This window comes from Cardiocondyla obscurior, linkage group LG01 (genome assembly GCF_019399895.1).
Source record: "Cardiocondyla obscurior isolate alpha-2009 linkage group LG01, Cobs3.1, whole genome shotgun sequence".
Taxonomy (NCBI): Eukaryota; Metazoa; Arthropoda; class Insecta; order Hymenoptera; family Formicidae; genus Cardiocondyla; species Cardiocondyla obscurior.
In genome coordinates, this window is record NC_091864.1 from 2,166,560 (window position 1) to 2,183,871 (window position 17,312).

A 17,312-nucleotide genomic window follows, 5' to 3' on the forward strand; every position below is an offset into this window, starting at 1 on the left:
TTATGTGCAATTAAATTTATTATTTCCTTCTATACAATAGAGTTATTATCGGAGTTGAATTTACGTTGCGTTTGCGTGTGTTAGCTTGTTATCTCCCGCAAGACAACGTTATAACATTGCAAAACCGGTGGAGAAAAAGAAAATTACTTAATCGATGTGTAAAAAAAAAAAAAGAAAGAAAAAAATAAACTCAACTACCATTAAGATCCAGATACGTTGCTGCGCATACAAATAACGTAAATGTATTCATCTTAACGTCGCAAGCGTTGAAAACGCGAATAATTAACCCGTACTAAAAACACGTCAAAGTGCATTTTTTTGCGCGAGCCCTTTAACTGCTGGCCATAAAGTAGCATAACGACCTATCTCTAATAACCTGTTGCATACAAATGTCAGACTGCCAATCGGCACACCTCCGTGTGACCATAATGCATGATCGTCGCTGAAAATGAACCGTCTTCACCTTTACTTTTATTCGTTACCTGCAATGATTTAATATTTAAATGTCAGATGACATTGACATTATTTCCCTAAAGTAAAGCCGAAAGGCAGTTTCCGAGCCGCTTGCACTATTAATTAAGTCAAGTAGAATTATTTTATTACGCATTGTTTAACTTTGCAGTTGATTATTCTTTTTTTTTCTTTTTTTAATTTTTTTTTATTATTTTTTTTTTATGACGGGCGTTAAACTAACGTCATATGTGACGTAACAAGCGTTTATGCTCGTCGACGCATTTTTTTTCGCAGCGTACATTCCGCTACGAGCGCGATTAACCGTGTCATTATCAATAATCCTTGCGAAAATCCAGCCGACCGCGCTCAACATCGTTAATTATCCTCGGTCTTATGCGGCCGCGCGTGTGCAATTACGCTATTGGATGATTAGCGTTGATTTTACGGGCAACGGGGTTGCCGATCCGCTCGCTTCCGGTAGATCCCGTTTTTCCGTTCCCTCCCGCTCTTCTCCCAATCGTTTTGATCGTTTTCCCTGAAGTAATGGCACAGAAGCGATTTAAGGTCATTAATAAACAGCAAACTAGACTATTTCCTCGACGTAAAACTACATAGTAAATATTTCGAGATCTTTACATCTTCAACATGTTTTCACAAGCTTCTCGCATAAATTTTTATTTATTATAATATTAATAATATTAAAAATATTCAGCCAAGTGCCGTTTAATATTCTTACTTCAGGATACACAAATTTCCGATGTTATCTCCTCATTATCCCGTCTACCTGCGCGAATCGTTAAAAAAACACTTTTTTTGACGAAACCAGAGAATGAAAGGTAATCACCGCGCGGCGAGGATCGATCCTCAGGTATCAGGAATCTCTCCTCCTTCCCGTGGCGGAGACGTATTTTCTTGCGAAACGGCAGCGGGTGTAACGAGTTTGCCGCACGTCGGGAGACTTCCATCCGACACTTCTATCCTATTCTTTTCCTTTTCTCCGCGTGGCCCGGCTCGCATGTAGAAGCGTAAAACTGCCAAGCTTACTCCTCCCTATGGAAGGTGCGTACGCTATACTCCCTTATACGGCCAGGTAGCGCCGTACATGGTCGGAATGTAGGGATTGCCGTTTTTGTATCATTGATTCTCTCTCCACGTTTCTCTCTTTCGTTTCTTTCCCTCATCGCGATTCCGCTCGCACGAAACTGATCGCGCGTACGCTCCCGCTCCGAAAGAAAGAGTTTTAATTATCAGCCGTGCTACCGAGAACTCGGTGCCAGGTGTGTTCGCTTCTCGTTTACAATCGGTTTTCCAACACGCAAATATTACTACGCGGGTCTTTGTGAGCAGCCACGTAATATTGCGGCTTCACGTAAAACAGAATTTCGCGATCGTAAATAAAAAGATTGCAAATAAAGCACGTGAAAGTGAAGGAGAGAAACGCGGCAAATTGTGCGTACGTAAGTGGTGAAAACGATACTCGCGCGGATAACTTCGTCGACTCGTTGGAGGCATGAACAAATAATTAAAGACAATGTTTAGCAATCAGCGAAAGATCGCGAGGTATTCTGAATACAAGCTATTGTTCCTTATTTGGTACCGCGTGTCTTCCATTTACGGAACACGCCGTTCTGTTCTTAGCACGCGGCGCCATTCGCGGATGATTTATTTCTTTGGCCGTGTCTCTGGAATTTAGTGGCTTTGCCCGCCAACGCTAATTGACCGTCGCTGATCGTTGAAACCACAAAAATATACAGATATTGCGTCAAGCTACAGCCGATTTTATTCGCAGCTTTTTATTCTGTTAAAATCAATTAAAGAGTTAAATAATAGTATGGTTTTAGTTTTAAAATTATTAAAAAAAAAATAACCACATTGTTTGAACGCAGATTGTCAATTATTTTTCTTTCTTTCTTTTTTCGATTAGTGATATATTCAAACTACTCAGTGGGAGATTGTTGGGATTAATAGAAATTTTAATTGTTTATTTGAAAGATTCACACGCACTTGGTAAATGGTCGACCTGGAGCTTTGAACCACAGCGCGACTCTGCAAGAATTCACTCAGGCCAAATTTGTGCGACTCCGTCTTCAGGGTCTGCGACGTAACGGCGAGGTCTTCGCCGATAAGAGACGTGCCTTCTATTCGATAAAGGAAATCAATATCGGGGGTCGTTGCCTGTGCTCCGGACATGCGGCACGATGTCGATACAGCGTTCAGCACGGGGTAAGTACGAACGTTTATTTTTGTAATATTATAAATATAAAATAATAATTTATAATTTCTTTTTTTATCGCGTGGTATTTATATTAAAATGCGAAATTCGATTAACAATATATAAAATGGATTATAATGACGCGTCGAGATTGGTCGTGCTCTCGAAAGCGACAGTCAGATTCCACCGCCTGGGAAATAAATCCGTCGAAAGTGCTATAAACTTGTCAGGTCTTTGTCCGCCGACGCCGCTAATGGTGGGGTTTCTTTTCGAATCGTAGCCTGCTACAAAGCCCGCAGAAACCACCAGGAATTAAGGTTTTGCCGCGATCGTGCGGAGTGGGTGCTTCTACAGGCGCCATTATTTTTTTTTATTCTTTTTCTTTTTTTTTTTTTTTTTTTTTTTTACTATTATCAATGTTGTGGTTTCTCTAAGGTACGTGCTCAGACTCACGGGAATAGAATTGAAAATAGAAACGGTGAATCATGAAAATGCAAACGTGTTTTATCCCAAGGGATGATTCACGTTTAATTACGGGCACGGTTCTATCTCAGGCGGAACAATATGCAAGCGAGAAGACAATAGTCAACGCGAGTGATTAATTACTCTCGTCCGTGGCATATTTCTCCGCCGGATTTTCTTTATCTCCTAACTGTAGAAACGTGAATTAATTAGAAAAAGGGAAAGAGATTGTTCCGAACGATGAAGCAATAAAAGAAAGAAAAAAAAAAGACAAAAATTGGTCGTAAATATTAAGGTCAACCATTGTGAAGTACCGCGTTGAGTCGGCGGTTTACATTTTTCGAAGGGCTATCACGATTTAAGAATAACGGCCTGAGAGCATTATGGCTTCCGATGAAATGTAATTCAGGTTCGTTAAATACCGCCGCGGCGAAGAGTAATTGCAGAAACCGAGGCTTGATTGCGGGTCGCATGGGATGGCCATTATCATCGACAGTAAATAATACCGGGCGCGTGTTAACAGGGAGATATTGCAATTGACCGAAGTGGCCCGTACGTTCGTAATACCAATGATAAGGCCACACGCGTCGCGTTAACCTTTTCATTCTTCCGCATGTATTTACATTTATCGGACGCACGCATGTAATATTTCGGTGAAATCGAGGCCCATTAATCACCGCGTTATTTATTTCTGCGCCAATTCTTTACGCGATTACTTCAAAATACTTACATAATCCGAATTGGCTCTAATAATGGTGTTTCTGAATGATCGAAAGTGCCAGTTCCGCGATGTTATGATGATTGTTATATTCTTTGAACAATAAAATAAAACGCGCAAAATAAAGGGCACGCACCGTATGCATAACATCGAATGCAATTTGAATTCCACTTTATGCCTGGCATATCGTTATTCGCGATTATAAGCGTATCGTTTGCACATTCGGATAGACGACTGCATCTATGAAGTCCTGTCTTTATGACTTTGCAACGCGGTAACATCCAGATAGCTGGTCTAATGTTACTCGGTGTATCGATTTACATGACTAATCATTAATTAAGTAATTTATTTAATTTTACATCTTGAAGAGTAATTTTATTTACGTATCGTAATGTTGAGGGGAAAATTATTAATAAAAATTATTGAGTTATTCAATGCTGAACAATTTTTTTTATTCGTGTTAATTTCTCAAACATTAATTAGCACTTGTCGGAAACGTTATTAAAATTAATTTGGCTAATTAAAGAAACGAAAGTGACGTGAGCTTGCGATTAATTTCGCTACGCCTACCTAAGCTTACGGACATTTCTTTCAGTTGAGTAAAATTACGTGGAAATATTACAGAAGCGAACTTGGCAGGCTCTTTTTTCGCAGTCTATCTGCAACAGATCGCGCGTATTCACTGCATGACTTAATACAAGTATAGCTTACGAACATGAACACTTCGCAGTATCTGATAAGCGTATTTCGCATTATCCCTCAGCATCAGGAATGCGAGTGCGAGCGCCACACGTGCGGTGAAAGATGCGAAAAATGCTGCCCCATGTACAATCAGATCCCGTGGAAGCCCGGTACAGCTGGCAAGGGCTTTCACTGTGAGAAGTGCAACTGCAATGGCCATGCAACGTCCTGCAAATACGACCAGGAAGTGGCCGAGAAGAGAATGTCCATGGATATCCGTGGGAAATACCGAGGCGGTGGCGTGTGCATCAATTGCACGGTAAGCTGATAAGAAATTAAAACGAGACGCGAGCGCAGTTTGTCCGTTTTAACTGCAATCGAACGTGCTACCCAGTGACAAATGCACACCGTCTTTATGGAATACTTTATTGCAAGCGTAATTGATTAGAATAGTTATCGAATGATAAGGTTCAACGACGTTTTGAAACATTATTCGCGGCGATAACGTTTGCGCAAAATTTTAGGAGCACACAACCGGCATCAACTGCGAAAAATGCGAGGTCGGTTACTACAGGCCGAACGGCGTTGCACCTGATGCACCTGAACCCTGCCTGCCCTGCGACTGCAACACACGTGGTAGTACAGGCTACTGCACTCCCGATGATTCTTACACGCGTATGGGAAAGGTAAGGATTTTCTATAACTTTAATTTACACAAATATCTCGACAAAATCACTGTTACGTTTACAATTATACCGAACGCTGAGACATCAATTTCAGCGAATTAAAATTTCTTTTTTTAATATATTAATTTTTTTTTTAAATAAATATAAAAGAACGTGTAACATTTTTTGATTAACGTCTTTTGGAATATTAAATAGAAAATTATTCTCCGCTATCTGGCGAGAATTTGCCGCGATTATTCTCACCGAATCTAAAAAGAAACAGCTGATAAGCTGTACGTCGTAATCGCTCGCGCGATCATGATTTACGCGCGCATTGATTATCCGTTCCGAGTGATTTCTAAGCCGGAGACGCGCTCGCCGATCGATCCTAATCAGTTTGAACGTCGATCGTGGCTTCTACAGGTGGCAGGTGCCTGCGAGTGCAATCCAGGATACTCGGGATACAAGTGTGATCAATGTGCCGCCGGGTATCGGCAGTTCCCCGACTGCATGCCATGTCCCTGCGACTCCCGCGGGATTCTGCCGTCCCACGACTGCGAGGGCGATTGCTTGTGCAAAGCGAACGTCGCCGGGGAATTCTGCGACCGCTGCAAGCCCGGATACTTCGCGCTCACGAAGGACAATCTCGACGGGTGTATGTCTTGTTACTGCTTTGACGTGGCGGATCATTGCACCACTGCGAGATTACGGCTCAGCATGGTAAGTTACTTTTTTATATTAAAAAAGAAATTACTTAAACTTTTAATTAGAAATAAAATAACATAAAAACTTGAACTTTCAAGCGAAGAAAATACTTTTCCCGTTGAAAAGTCCGCAGGAGTTTATCATTTATTAAGACATTTTGTTAATTAATGGTAGTTGTTAATCTCGAATAACTTTCGCACGTATATGAGATGAGATTGATCTTTATGGCGGAAAATCTTATTTGTCAAGTGTCAAGGTCTGACAGGTGTAAAATTCAGAACGATTAGTTGGCATTTCTCCCGCCGGTCATGCCATTCGGTTTAGGGCGTTAATCTTGGGCGACGTTCTCGTTGCGCGCGATAAATGGGATAAAGAGTCAATTATAGTTTATCAGTCTCGCCGATAAATTGCAGACCCGCAATTACGGTGACGGTAATGGCGTCGTACTGAAATGTGAGCAAAAAACATGAATGACGTTATCATAATACGCAAAATGCACATATAGCTTCTTATTGCACGTAATTTATCAGAACTAAGAGCTTTATTATTGAAACTATTTTCTACTATCGATATAAATTAATCACAATACTGTAATAAAATATTTCTCTAATTTGCATGTTAAATTACATTTTAAATATAAATTCACGAGAAATGGAATTAAAGTAAAATTGAAATAGCGACAATGAGGCGAATAAGCACCTCCCATAAAATAATGGAAGGTGGATTACACGACTTGGTTTTCTTTTTTCTTAGATTTCTACTCTGGAGAACTGGTTGGTGACCGACATGAACGCGTCTCGGGCAGTCGTTCCCACCTTCGACACAGACAACGAATGGCTGGTTGTGGCAGCGTTTGATGTAGAGTACGATAGTCCTTTCTGGTTGGCGCCACAGATTTATACGGGAAATCGCGTATCCTCGTACGGCAGCAATCTGGTGTACTTCGTTACGTGGGTCGTCATGCGAGGCGACACCAGTGGCAAACCGACCATGGAGCCCAACGTCATCCTAGTTGTAAATATTCGCTCTTTAACATATCTTTTGCATACATAATTCACAAATTAAAAAAAGAGAACAGATATTTAATATCGTGATATTCACATATTCAAGGGTAACAATGGGATGCGCATTGCGTACGGCGAGGAACAGTACAATACTCAAGAAGCTGAAATAGCGGTGCCTTTACGAGAGCAAGGCTGGTTTCACGTGCGAAGCGACATCCAAGACATCCCGACCAGATTGAGGAGGACCGAATTTCGCGGCGATCCCGTGACGAGAACGCAGATGATGCGCGTGCTCGCCGATCTCAAGTATTTAATGATAAGAGCACGATACCACTCAGAGCAAATCGAAGGAAGGTGAATAAATTTTCGATTTTTTATTATACAAATACATTGCGCGTCGATTTTAATTTTATAATAGCGCGTAACAAAGCAATCTTTCTATTTTCTTTTAGACTTCAATCTGCCATACTGACGGTGGGCGATTTGTCACCGGATGGAGAAGACGACAATCTGGTTGAAATGTGCGAGTGTCCTGAGGGATATATGGGATTGTCATGCGAGCAATGTGCTTGGGGATATGCGAAAATGCCTGTCAACAGTTCCGATCATCATAACCTTCACATGTGTGTGAAATGTGACTGTAACAGCCACGCAAATTCCTGCGACCTCGTAATAGGCGAATGCGGGGTAAGTAATTATTTTAAAATGCAATTTTTAAAAATTAAAAATATATAAATGGTAAATAAAAAATAACATAATAAACATTAATTATTTTTTAATGTTAAAACATATTTATTATGGCGTTAAATACGTTTAATATATTAATTTTTTTTAGTGAAGCATACGATGTAGTGCTTAACATTTGTAAGAAATTTCCCAGTGTGCAACTGGCTTTGCTGCAGATACCTTTAGCCCTTTTCGCAGTTGATATTAAGTCAGATCTGCCGCCGGTATAGTTGGTGCCGGTATTCTGAAAGACAAATATGGAATTTGCTACGGCGGCTGAAGACTGGCGTACGTGACTTCTTCCCGCTCGATCCCCTCCCTCGGCCGCCGTGGGGTAGTAAGGAGCGCGCCGACCGCGTTCCCCCTTCAGTCCTCGACTACCGGCGCTCCGTAACAGACGTACTGCGACGCTTCATGTGTGACTTGACTCACACCACGCTAAGGTCACATACGCTAGCCGCCGTCGCCACAGCAAACACCATATCTGCGTTTCAGTGCACAACAGCATGTTCACAGCACTCGAGCTTTATGTAGATCGTGGATCTATTGCGCGAACTATTTTATCGACTCAGCCTTTTAATGTAACTCTTCGTTACGTTGCGCTCTACAGAGAGCGATACTAGTTAGTTTTCTTTGAGAAAATTAATCTTCGGACTGTGAGATTTTCTTAAATCCATAAATTAATTATCGCGAAAAAGGAACAAATAAAAATTAAAATAATTATTTTTACATTTGGCATCGCTAATATTTAATTTTAATTTGTGGAATATTTTGTTTGCATAATTTTCAGACGTGTGAACATAATACGACAGGTCCAAAGTGCGATCGTTGCGCTGTAGGATATTACGGTATCGCGACAAGAGGCACTAGCGAGGACTGCAAAAAATGTGCGTGTCCTCTTTCCATCGAGTCTAACAATTTCAGTCCGAGTTGTCAGCTTGATAATCCCGTTGATATGAACAGCGGATACGTGTGCACCCAATGTCCCGAGGGTTATACCGGGGATCATTGCGAAACGTAAGAAAAATATGATATACATTTTAAATAAAGTTTTATAAAACTTAAAGTACAATTATTATAGTGCGAAGAAAACAAATGTCTAAGCATTTCAATTAAATTAAAAAATTAATTAGTGATTTTTTTCTACAAATTTGTTTTGCAATTTTATATTAAAAATTTATATTGAAAAATAAGTGGACATTAATTTAATAGTATATTTTAAAAAAAAAATTTTTTGATAATGGTTACAATAATTAAGTGTCACGAAACTTTTTCCAAAAGTTTTAATGTCGATTTGGGTGAAAAGGTGTGACGTAGGATTCTATGGTAATCCTTTAACACCCGGCGGGACTTGCGAACGATGTACTTGCAATGGTGGTGCTTGCGACCAGGAAACAGGTCGCTGTCTAGAATGCCGTGGTAATACCGAAGGTTGGAAATGTGAAAGATGCAAGGAAGCGCACTTTGGAAATCCTCTAGAACAGAGCTGCATGCGTAAGGCGCTTTTATTTTTTATATTTTACAACAATCTATTATTTTTTTAACTACTCAATGTTCACTCAACATTTTACATTTTTAATCTTTGAATTATTTAGAATATTAAAAAGAAATTAATCTTATTAATTTATTTGTGATTGAAAGATATTTTTAATTGAACGATTTCGTTAAAATAGTAATAATATATTGCACAAAGAAATCTTGCGATTTAATTAATAGTTGATGTCATGAATTACGTTAATAGGATTCTGATCGTAGATACCGTTTGCATTTCAGCATGCAATTGTTCTCCGATCGGTAGCAATTCGACTCAGTGCGATCGAACTACCGGCCAGTGTTCTTGTGGACCTTTGTTCACCGGTCGTGACTGTTCCTCCTGCATCGAGGGTTACGGGAACGTGACTGCAGGTTGCCGGGAATGCGACTGCGACGTGGGTGCCATCGACGGGTTCTGCGATTCTATAAGCGGTGTGTGCAGCTGCGCGCGGGGTGTCGTTGGCTTCCGGTGCGATCGCTGCGAGGTGGACCACTACGGCTTATCAGCGGACGGCTGCAAAGGTAAGTAAATCTTGTGGGTGCCCATGGTGACGGGTTATATACGACTGTACATCATACAAATGTATGCGCTGCTTTAACGCGCTCAGTTACCCATAACATTTCATGTTTTATTTCGGGAGGGATATTTTATTATCTGGTCTTGATTCTTTTTTCGCGATACAAAATCAACTCCCCGTGTTTCATCGCCGCGCGCAGTAGAGAGACGTTTATCTCCGACTTGTTTTCTTCGTTCGAAATAAATTTAGAAAACAAATTTAAAATAACACGCCGTTGTTTTAGTAAAATAAACCAAATGGAAATAATTTGAACGATAAGGACTGGATAATTAACGCTTTATTGCTGACTTCAAAAATATATTTTTAACATCTTGAATGAAACTACATAAGTGATTGCTGATAAAAGATCGAATCGAGCATACGCGACGTAGACAGATGGAGGCGATTAAACGAAGTGTCGAACAACTTCAACTCAGAACCGCAAAGGCGAGGCAAAAAGCGATGTTACCGTGTAAATTAGATTCAAGACAGAGACGGAGACGACAAAGAGCACCAAAAACAAAGCTCATCGCGCAAGATAACTCCTGTGCGGCGCGACGTAATAGTCCGGTCGCATTAAAACGTTATGAAGACATTTACAAGCAAACACGGCGACGAGAAGCCGCGTACCGCGTCGAGACCTCGATATGACGTCGGAATTTAACATTTCTGGCGTGGGGAAAGGGGAAGAATAATCTTGTAAGGACCGCGAATAAAGTCCAGATACAGTCTCGTTATGGCAATAGCTTTACGATAGAACCGGTGAGCAAATTCTGCTTAAGGACCACTCGAGATCGGTTCGCCAGATCGCCAGCTACTACGAGGAATTCTATAAATCGCGATCATTCAGCGTCGCCGGCCGGATCCGAGACGCTCGCTCTCTCGTCATCGTGCTGATAACCGAAGTTTCTACCGGTCCGCGCAATCTGCAGCCGCTTGAAATCCCGTTACGGGGGAAGGATCGCGCGATCTCGATGAATCGGAGTATCGTCGGCTTAGCGCTTAAACGACCGGTCCGCGTATCGTAACTTAACCCGGTAATAACGTCGCGCGGCGCGTAAATCTCTTTTCTAATTACGTAACGTGAAAGTTCTTTATATACAAGACGTTAAGGAAAATGACCTTAAGCCTGAGATAATCGCGGGGATTAAGGCACAGCGACACGTTAATTAATTCTTAATATGAAGGGAGGTCCGATCGGGAATGTCGGATTTTCGCGTAATTAGAAGAGGTAAACAACGCGGAAAGGGATGATAAATTTCCGCGGTAATGAAGATTGACTAGATGATCGACTATTCGTGAGCAATGAGCGTTAGTTTAAGCATACGTCATAAGTGGCATCAGATACGAAGGCAGATACCGCGCGAGACACGGCGCGCTGTACGCGAGTTTCTAGTTTATTTAGATTTAGCTCGTTTCAACCTGAGGCTCTCGGGAGCCGTCTGCGATGTTAATTAGCTTCCTGCGATGGGATCCCATCTTCTTTCGTTCACGAACGATACGCTCCATTTAACCGTGGATCGCCTCAACGGCGACATAAATGACGTTGATGCACTTGTCAGATTATTGCTATCAATCGCGGAAACTTCACCATTTCGAATCCGTCGATTACATATGCCATATTCATACACCAGTTCAATCATGTACAATGTCTTTTAGTAATAAACACAAAGAGAGTTTCAGCTGTATATTAGACATGCAATTTTATTAATTTATTTTATAAATTTTTTTTTTTTTTTTTAAGAATATTTTCAAATATAGTGACATAATTGCTTAGAATAAATTATCGTTATGGCGATATATCTTTTTAATTTCGACGGTTTTCCTTTTAATTTTATTAATGCAAATCGCTCTCACGAGAGTTTATAAGAGAATTACATCGTATACATCACGGGGAGTAGCATTAATGAGGAGAAATAACATTACGTATTCGCGATTTCGATATCGAGATATTGCGTGGTAAACGGAGGCCGGCGGTTTTCCTCGCGGACTGGGAAATTAATTCGATGTGCACAGGACTATCGATAATAGCCCGTAAATGTCGCGTCGCGGATACTCGTGATTAATCGTTAACCGATTCGCTGAGATCTCGCGATTGTAATAGCCGGCAAAGATTTAGAAATACGCGACTCGGTCCTAGAAAGCGAAATAAAAAATGGCAAAATGCACACTGCTTTGAATGTTAATCGCATAATAGCGATTTGTATATAGGTATAAATGAGATAAATCAATATTTTTTTTAAATTTAATTACGCTAATAGATGTTTACGTTTAATATCTCGAGCGTGCACTTTCTTTCTTTCTCGATTAATGGCAATATAATATATTGAGTCACAGGTTTCTCTCAATAAGCTCAGGATCTTGTTCTGTAAGCTAAATATATCTTCCACTAGCGCGATGTTTTTACTCTCTTATTCTTAGTTATGCGAAGGGATTGCTCATGCGTGAATAACGTAGGCGGGCGATCGAGACACGAATTGTAAATTTTAGATTGTACCGGCACCGCCTGTACGTCAAAGGTCTCGGGAGTTCCCTGGATATATATCGGTCGATTGAGCACTTCTGTGATATTTGCAAAATCATCTTGGCCGTATTGTTAAGCGGGAAAAAAAAAAAGAGGCGAGTGTCAACTGCCAATGACCCGGAATAAGTTCTTGACGCGGGATGAATCGGTCGTTTATTTCCGATATGAATTTTAAAACGTAAAAGAAAATCAATCTAGAACGTGACTATGAATTAAAAAAAATCGTATTTAGATAAGAATCGTAGTTTTGAAATAAGATTTTTGTGACATCAACGGTGTAATAGCGATATTAAATTTTGTATCGTCGACTTGTTATTTCTTTCACGTCATTCGGATACATTAATTCGGCTTATGCAATCAAACGCAACGTACTAACTCAACGAATGGCCTCTCACGATCGAATTGAATAGACATGCAAATATTAAGCAGCGCAATTAAATAAATCATGGAGGAGAAGTCGAAGGAGAAATGGCATGTGCGTGCTTTTGCGGGGACGTTCGATCGTGATGTCCATAGGCAGCCTTATCCTAACTTAAGCGATATAATTAACGTGGCCGACGTACTTAAAACGCGTCGCGCGATATTCTACGATGTAGCACCTTAATAAGATCGTATTTTCCGCCGGCGAAGACTGGAATCACGAATCCTCGCATGCCTCGCGGAGTCAGTGCAGTGAAATCACGCTTATCAGAATAAACGGCAGGAGATAAAGTGGTTTATAAGCCGGAAGAATTTGTAGATCGAGAAGTCGTATAGCATATTCGTTTGTCTGAAAAAATGTTTTGCCGCATTTTTCAGTAAAAACTATATGGGAGAGCAGGTTTTTAGTATCGTATCTCGCGAGAGGATATATAATATCACAAATATTCTAATCTGCTGAATTTACGATAAGTGGATTCGTAAAATTGTAAACACGTGAAACCGCGGATGTAATTATAAATTTAAACGAAAGTTTGTGGTAGCCTTAGACACTTTCGAAATTTCTATTGAAAGCAAGAAATAATTTAAAAAATTAAGAAAACATTTTTTCTGATTTAATTTTGTAGAATTTTGTTTTATACGGGCGCTCCATTTTTACCAGTAAATTTTTATTTCTAAAACAATTAGCACGTGATGTTCAGATAAGTACAATCGCGCCGTGCATCATTCGGATTATACGAAAATAACCGCTGCCGCGCAGGCTGCTGATGCGGTCGGGACACAATTAGCGGCACAATCTTAATCGGGACACATGCCAAAACGAACTCCCGTCTTTATTTGATGAAACGAGAAGGTCAGCAAAAAGGAAAGTCAGAATGCCACGTGAGCGAGTCATCGTTATTTTCGCGCTGGATTTACGGTTCAGTAAATGTATTTTTCAATTTGTGATACTTAAAAAAAAATCTATGAATGATATAAAATCTTATCGTTAAAGTTAAATTCTTGAACTTTCGTTTAATAATTACCAGGCTCGTTTAAATATTCGTGAACTTTCACAAATATAATTTTTAATACCGCGTAATTGTTAACGCATTAAATACGGTAATACGTGTGAGACTTTTTCTTAGCTAATCATCTTTTCGTTACACCGCGAGTTATGAATCATTTTTAAGGCGTTTTACAGACCTTTCGATCCGCAGAATGTCCGACTGTTTGCAGTAATGAATGCAAATTTTTCTCATGCATTGTTGCACACGTGCCGATAATAGAATCCGCGTGTTTCGGTCATTACCGAGCTTTGCCTCGTAAAAGTGCTACCGGAACGGCAATTCTTCTCTTGGTTAACCCTCCATCTACGCCCATAATGCGTAACAAAGGCAACGTAACATGTATACACTGGTCGAATAATGTTTAAGCATTACGCCTGAATAATGATCAAAACGGAAAAGCACAAATAATAATATAACATGAGTCCTATTTGTAAGAAACGCATTTATTGTAATCGTACAAAAAAAAAAAAAATTCGGAGATTATTACACTTTTAAATTTTTCGACGACGACCTTTTTTGCAATCTCGAAATCTGTATCTTTTATTTTATTCCAGTTAAAAAAGAAAGGTAAATTTTTAACAATTAACTTACATTCTTCTATTCCGATACAAAAGTCTAAATTCGTTTTTAAGATTTTTTTAAAAATATTTTTACGTTTATTAATTATCATTTTAAATTTGTGCAATTTCACTTCACCGACGTATATTATTTTAGTAGCCGAAGTTAAAGCGCTTATACCGAGGATTTGTCAGTCACGCGCACGGTCGCGTTTCGCGTAAAGTGCTCTGCCCATTTGCGTTGGTAACGATAAGTACACAATGCGTCTCGCACGAATATTACGACGGCGCGTAACGCGGCGTAACATTGCGAGGCACATAAGTGCGAAACGGTTTGCAGGGAAAACGTTCTTAGCGCATTAGTATTCACGTGAATGAGCAGAATTGGCGTCGCTCGCCGCGGATATGCGTATAGATTGCATCAGGAAAGACGCCGTATAATACGTAATGCATACGCGTGCTGCGGCAATGGTATATCGAACGACCGTTTCCACAAAGCGTTATTTACCCCAGGGGCACCCGGGACTTTTACACACGTAAACAAGTTTCGCGTTTTCGCAAACGCAATCAGCGCTTTGCATAGATGAATCACTGGCCCCCGCATTGTCAACGTTTCTTGAAGCGAAGTTGATACTTTATCTACGCAGCCCCGTTTGCTCGAAAGCGTGACCTAGTCGGGAAGAAAGACCCGTTGTTAAAACGACGCGCTACTTCCACGACCGATCGGTATTTCAAACGAGGTGATTATCCTCGCGATTATCTCCTCGATCGTCTCTGTAGAAAGTCTCTGATCGAACGACGGTGAGGCTGACATGATAGACAGCTAGCACACATACTTTTTCTATTTTAATCCCTTTTATTAACCGGCCGTGCCGCGTTATTACGAAGTCGCATGTTCCGCCGTTTGAGGACCGTTTGAGATGAAACGGGAGAGGGAAGTTTGTTTGCGGTACTGGCTGGGTTTGCGAGTGTGTATCTAAAACGTCGGCGGTAAACGACGATAATTACCTCAGCGCGCATTTCCCGGAGGCTCTCCCGTAGCATTTTTCGCCGACTACCAGAAGCAATTCCCCGGCGCATATACACGTCGCCCGCGGTTCTCAGGTTTCCGTCCGGATAAGTCGATCTCCCAGGGCGAGGGACTCGCAGTCCGCCCACGTGTACGCGCGGTATCGCGATCGCGGATCTGCATAAGCAGATGTAGATGCACGTTCGCGGATAGCGGCGGAAAATAAAGAGCGCGGTTTTACAGCCGAAGTCGAGCGATCCTGAGGAATCGAGACCGGCTCGACGCGGCTCGTTAGAATCCTTTCGCGTCCCGGGGATGATGTTAAACGCCGAGTGCCCGGGCTCCTCGGAAGCCGTCCGAATCTCGAAGCACGAGGGAAGTCCGACTTGAGTTAATAGCCGCTTCGAATAACGCGCTCGGATATTTGCACTAAAGCTATTTAAAACGAGAGTGAAATACGTGAAAAGATGGATAATAAAGGACGGAAGGGAAATGAAATCAAAGCACGCGGTCTCGCAACAAATCTTCGCTCTACGTAAAACGTTCTCTTTACTTTTTCCTTCCTCTAGAATCTAGTCTTCTGTAAAATATTTCACCGGATTTTTGTCGGGCAATGGTTTCCTTTCAATTTCACGTTAGAGCAGAGCTGTTCCGTGGCAAAGAATCCGGATTATCTCGAGGAACTTGCGACCGATCGGCCGGCCAGTGTCGATTCGAAACAAACGTGATCCAAGCCGATAAGAAACGACATCTTTACATAGACAATCTCGTAATACGTATTACGAATGTTCCACTTTGCGAGCTCAAGAATTCGAGCGTTATCTAACGATTGAAATTCCGCAAGTGTGCATAGAATTTTGCAGACCTCGAAAAAGTCAACGTTTTACATTGCATTCCGCAGTTTCGTTTTTTTTTTATCAAAACGCATTTCTCGAATAAATTATTTAAAAAAATTTCTTTTTATAAATAACAGTTCAACGTCTATGCCCGATCGACTTTTTGCGAACGCAGGTATTTGTTTTATGCTTTTCATATTGAGAAAAGAATTAGATCTTGATCGAGAGAGAGAGAATTAGATCTTGTCGATCATTAGGAGCGCGTTGGTTATCAGCGGCGAGCGTTAAGACGGCGCTGATAAAACATAGAGATGTTAAATCGCCGCGACACGTATGTACGTACTCGGATTAATTCTTGATATCTGGACCGTACGGTATGAGTGACGCTTAATATCTCGACGCGCACCACCGATGTTCCATTTCTTACAGCGCCGAGCCGTGAAGAGCGGGCTCGCAGCTTCCATTCCAGAATAATACCTTATCGATCGTGCGGCGCGATAAAACGTCGTTTCCTTTTTAAATCGCCGCGGACGCACGAAGTGCGGTTGATTCGTAGGTCCGATAAAATCTCTCCGCACACGGTGGCTCGCCACCGGTTAGCAGGAACGGAAACATTTCGCGAATCTCTCGTGGTCCACTCGCCTCTTCTTCCTCGCGCGGTATTTTTTTTTCTTTTTTTTTTTGCGGCGTAAAAACGTCGACGAAATGTCGGAATGTCAATCCTTTGAATGTCCGGAGTGTCCATTGCGACATGGTGATTTTTCAACGATTACTATTTCAAATCACGTGCGAAAGTGTATCGGTGATAAAATGATGGAACGACGCGTTGATTAAAATTCAATCGGGTAAAAAGAAAATCTTTTAATTATTCGTAAAAAGAGTTTTGTTAAGACATTCTGTATTATCAAATCGATTTGCGCTCGAATTAAAAGCAATAATCTTAATTCTAATTAGCACGGTATCTTCTACGAGTTTAAAAAATGTGCTTTATCTAATTATAGATAATTAGGTGCACACTCTTGAAGTGTGGGCAATCCGTTATAGGTAATCAAGATAATAATATCATTATAGAACTGCGAGAGAAAGAATCGAACAACGTTTCTTACAACGCGTCGTACGGGATCATTAATATCGAGGTCCAATTATAGAACCAGACAATTTTTTTTTAATCTTTTTTTAAATTAATAAACCGAGACAATAA

At 40.9% G+C, this 17,312-nt stretch overlaps 1 protein-coding gene across 1 annotated transcript in view; it reads left to right on the forward strand.

Moving 5' to 3' along the window:
* Wb (wing blister) overlaps positions 1–17,312 on the forward strand; it is a 102,574-nt gene that overhangs the window by 31,145 nt on the left and 54,117 nt on the right. The window contains exons 4-13 of the mRNA XM_070658580.1: positions 2,446–2,676; positions 4,609–4,845; positions 5,051–5,212; positions 5,615–5,911; positions 6,650–6,910; positions 7,007–7,254; positions 7,353–7,587; positions 8,417–8,643; positions 8,933–9,120; positions 9,400–9,681. Of these exons, the coding sequence (XP_070514681.1) occupies positions 2,446–2,676; positions 4,609–4,845; positions 5,051–5,212; positions 5,615–5,911; positions 6,650–6,910; positions 7,007–7,254; positions 7,353–7,587; positions 8,417–8,643; positions 8,933–9,120; positions 9,400–9,681 (2,368 nt within the window). The remainder of the gene's footprint in view (positions 1–2,445; positions 2,677–4,608; positions 4,846–5,050; positions 5,213–5,614; positions 5,912–6,649; positions 6,911–7,006; positions 7,255–7,352; positions 7,588–8,416; positions 8,644–8,932; positions 9,121–9,399; positions 9,682–17,312) is intronic.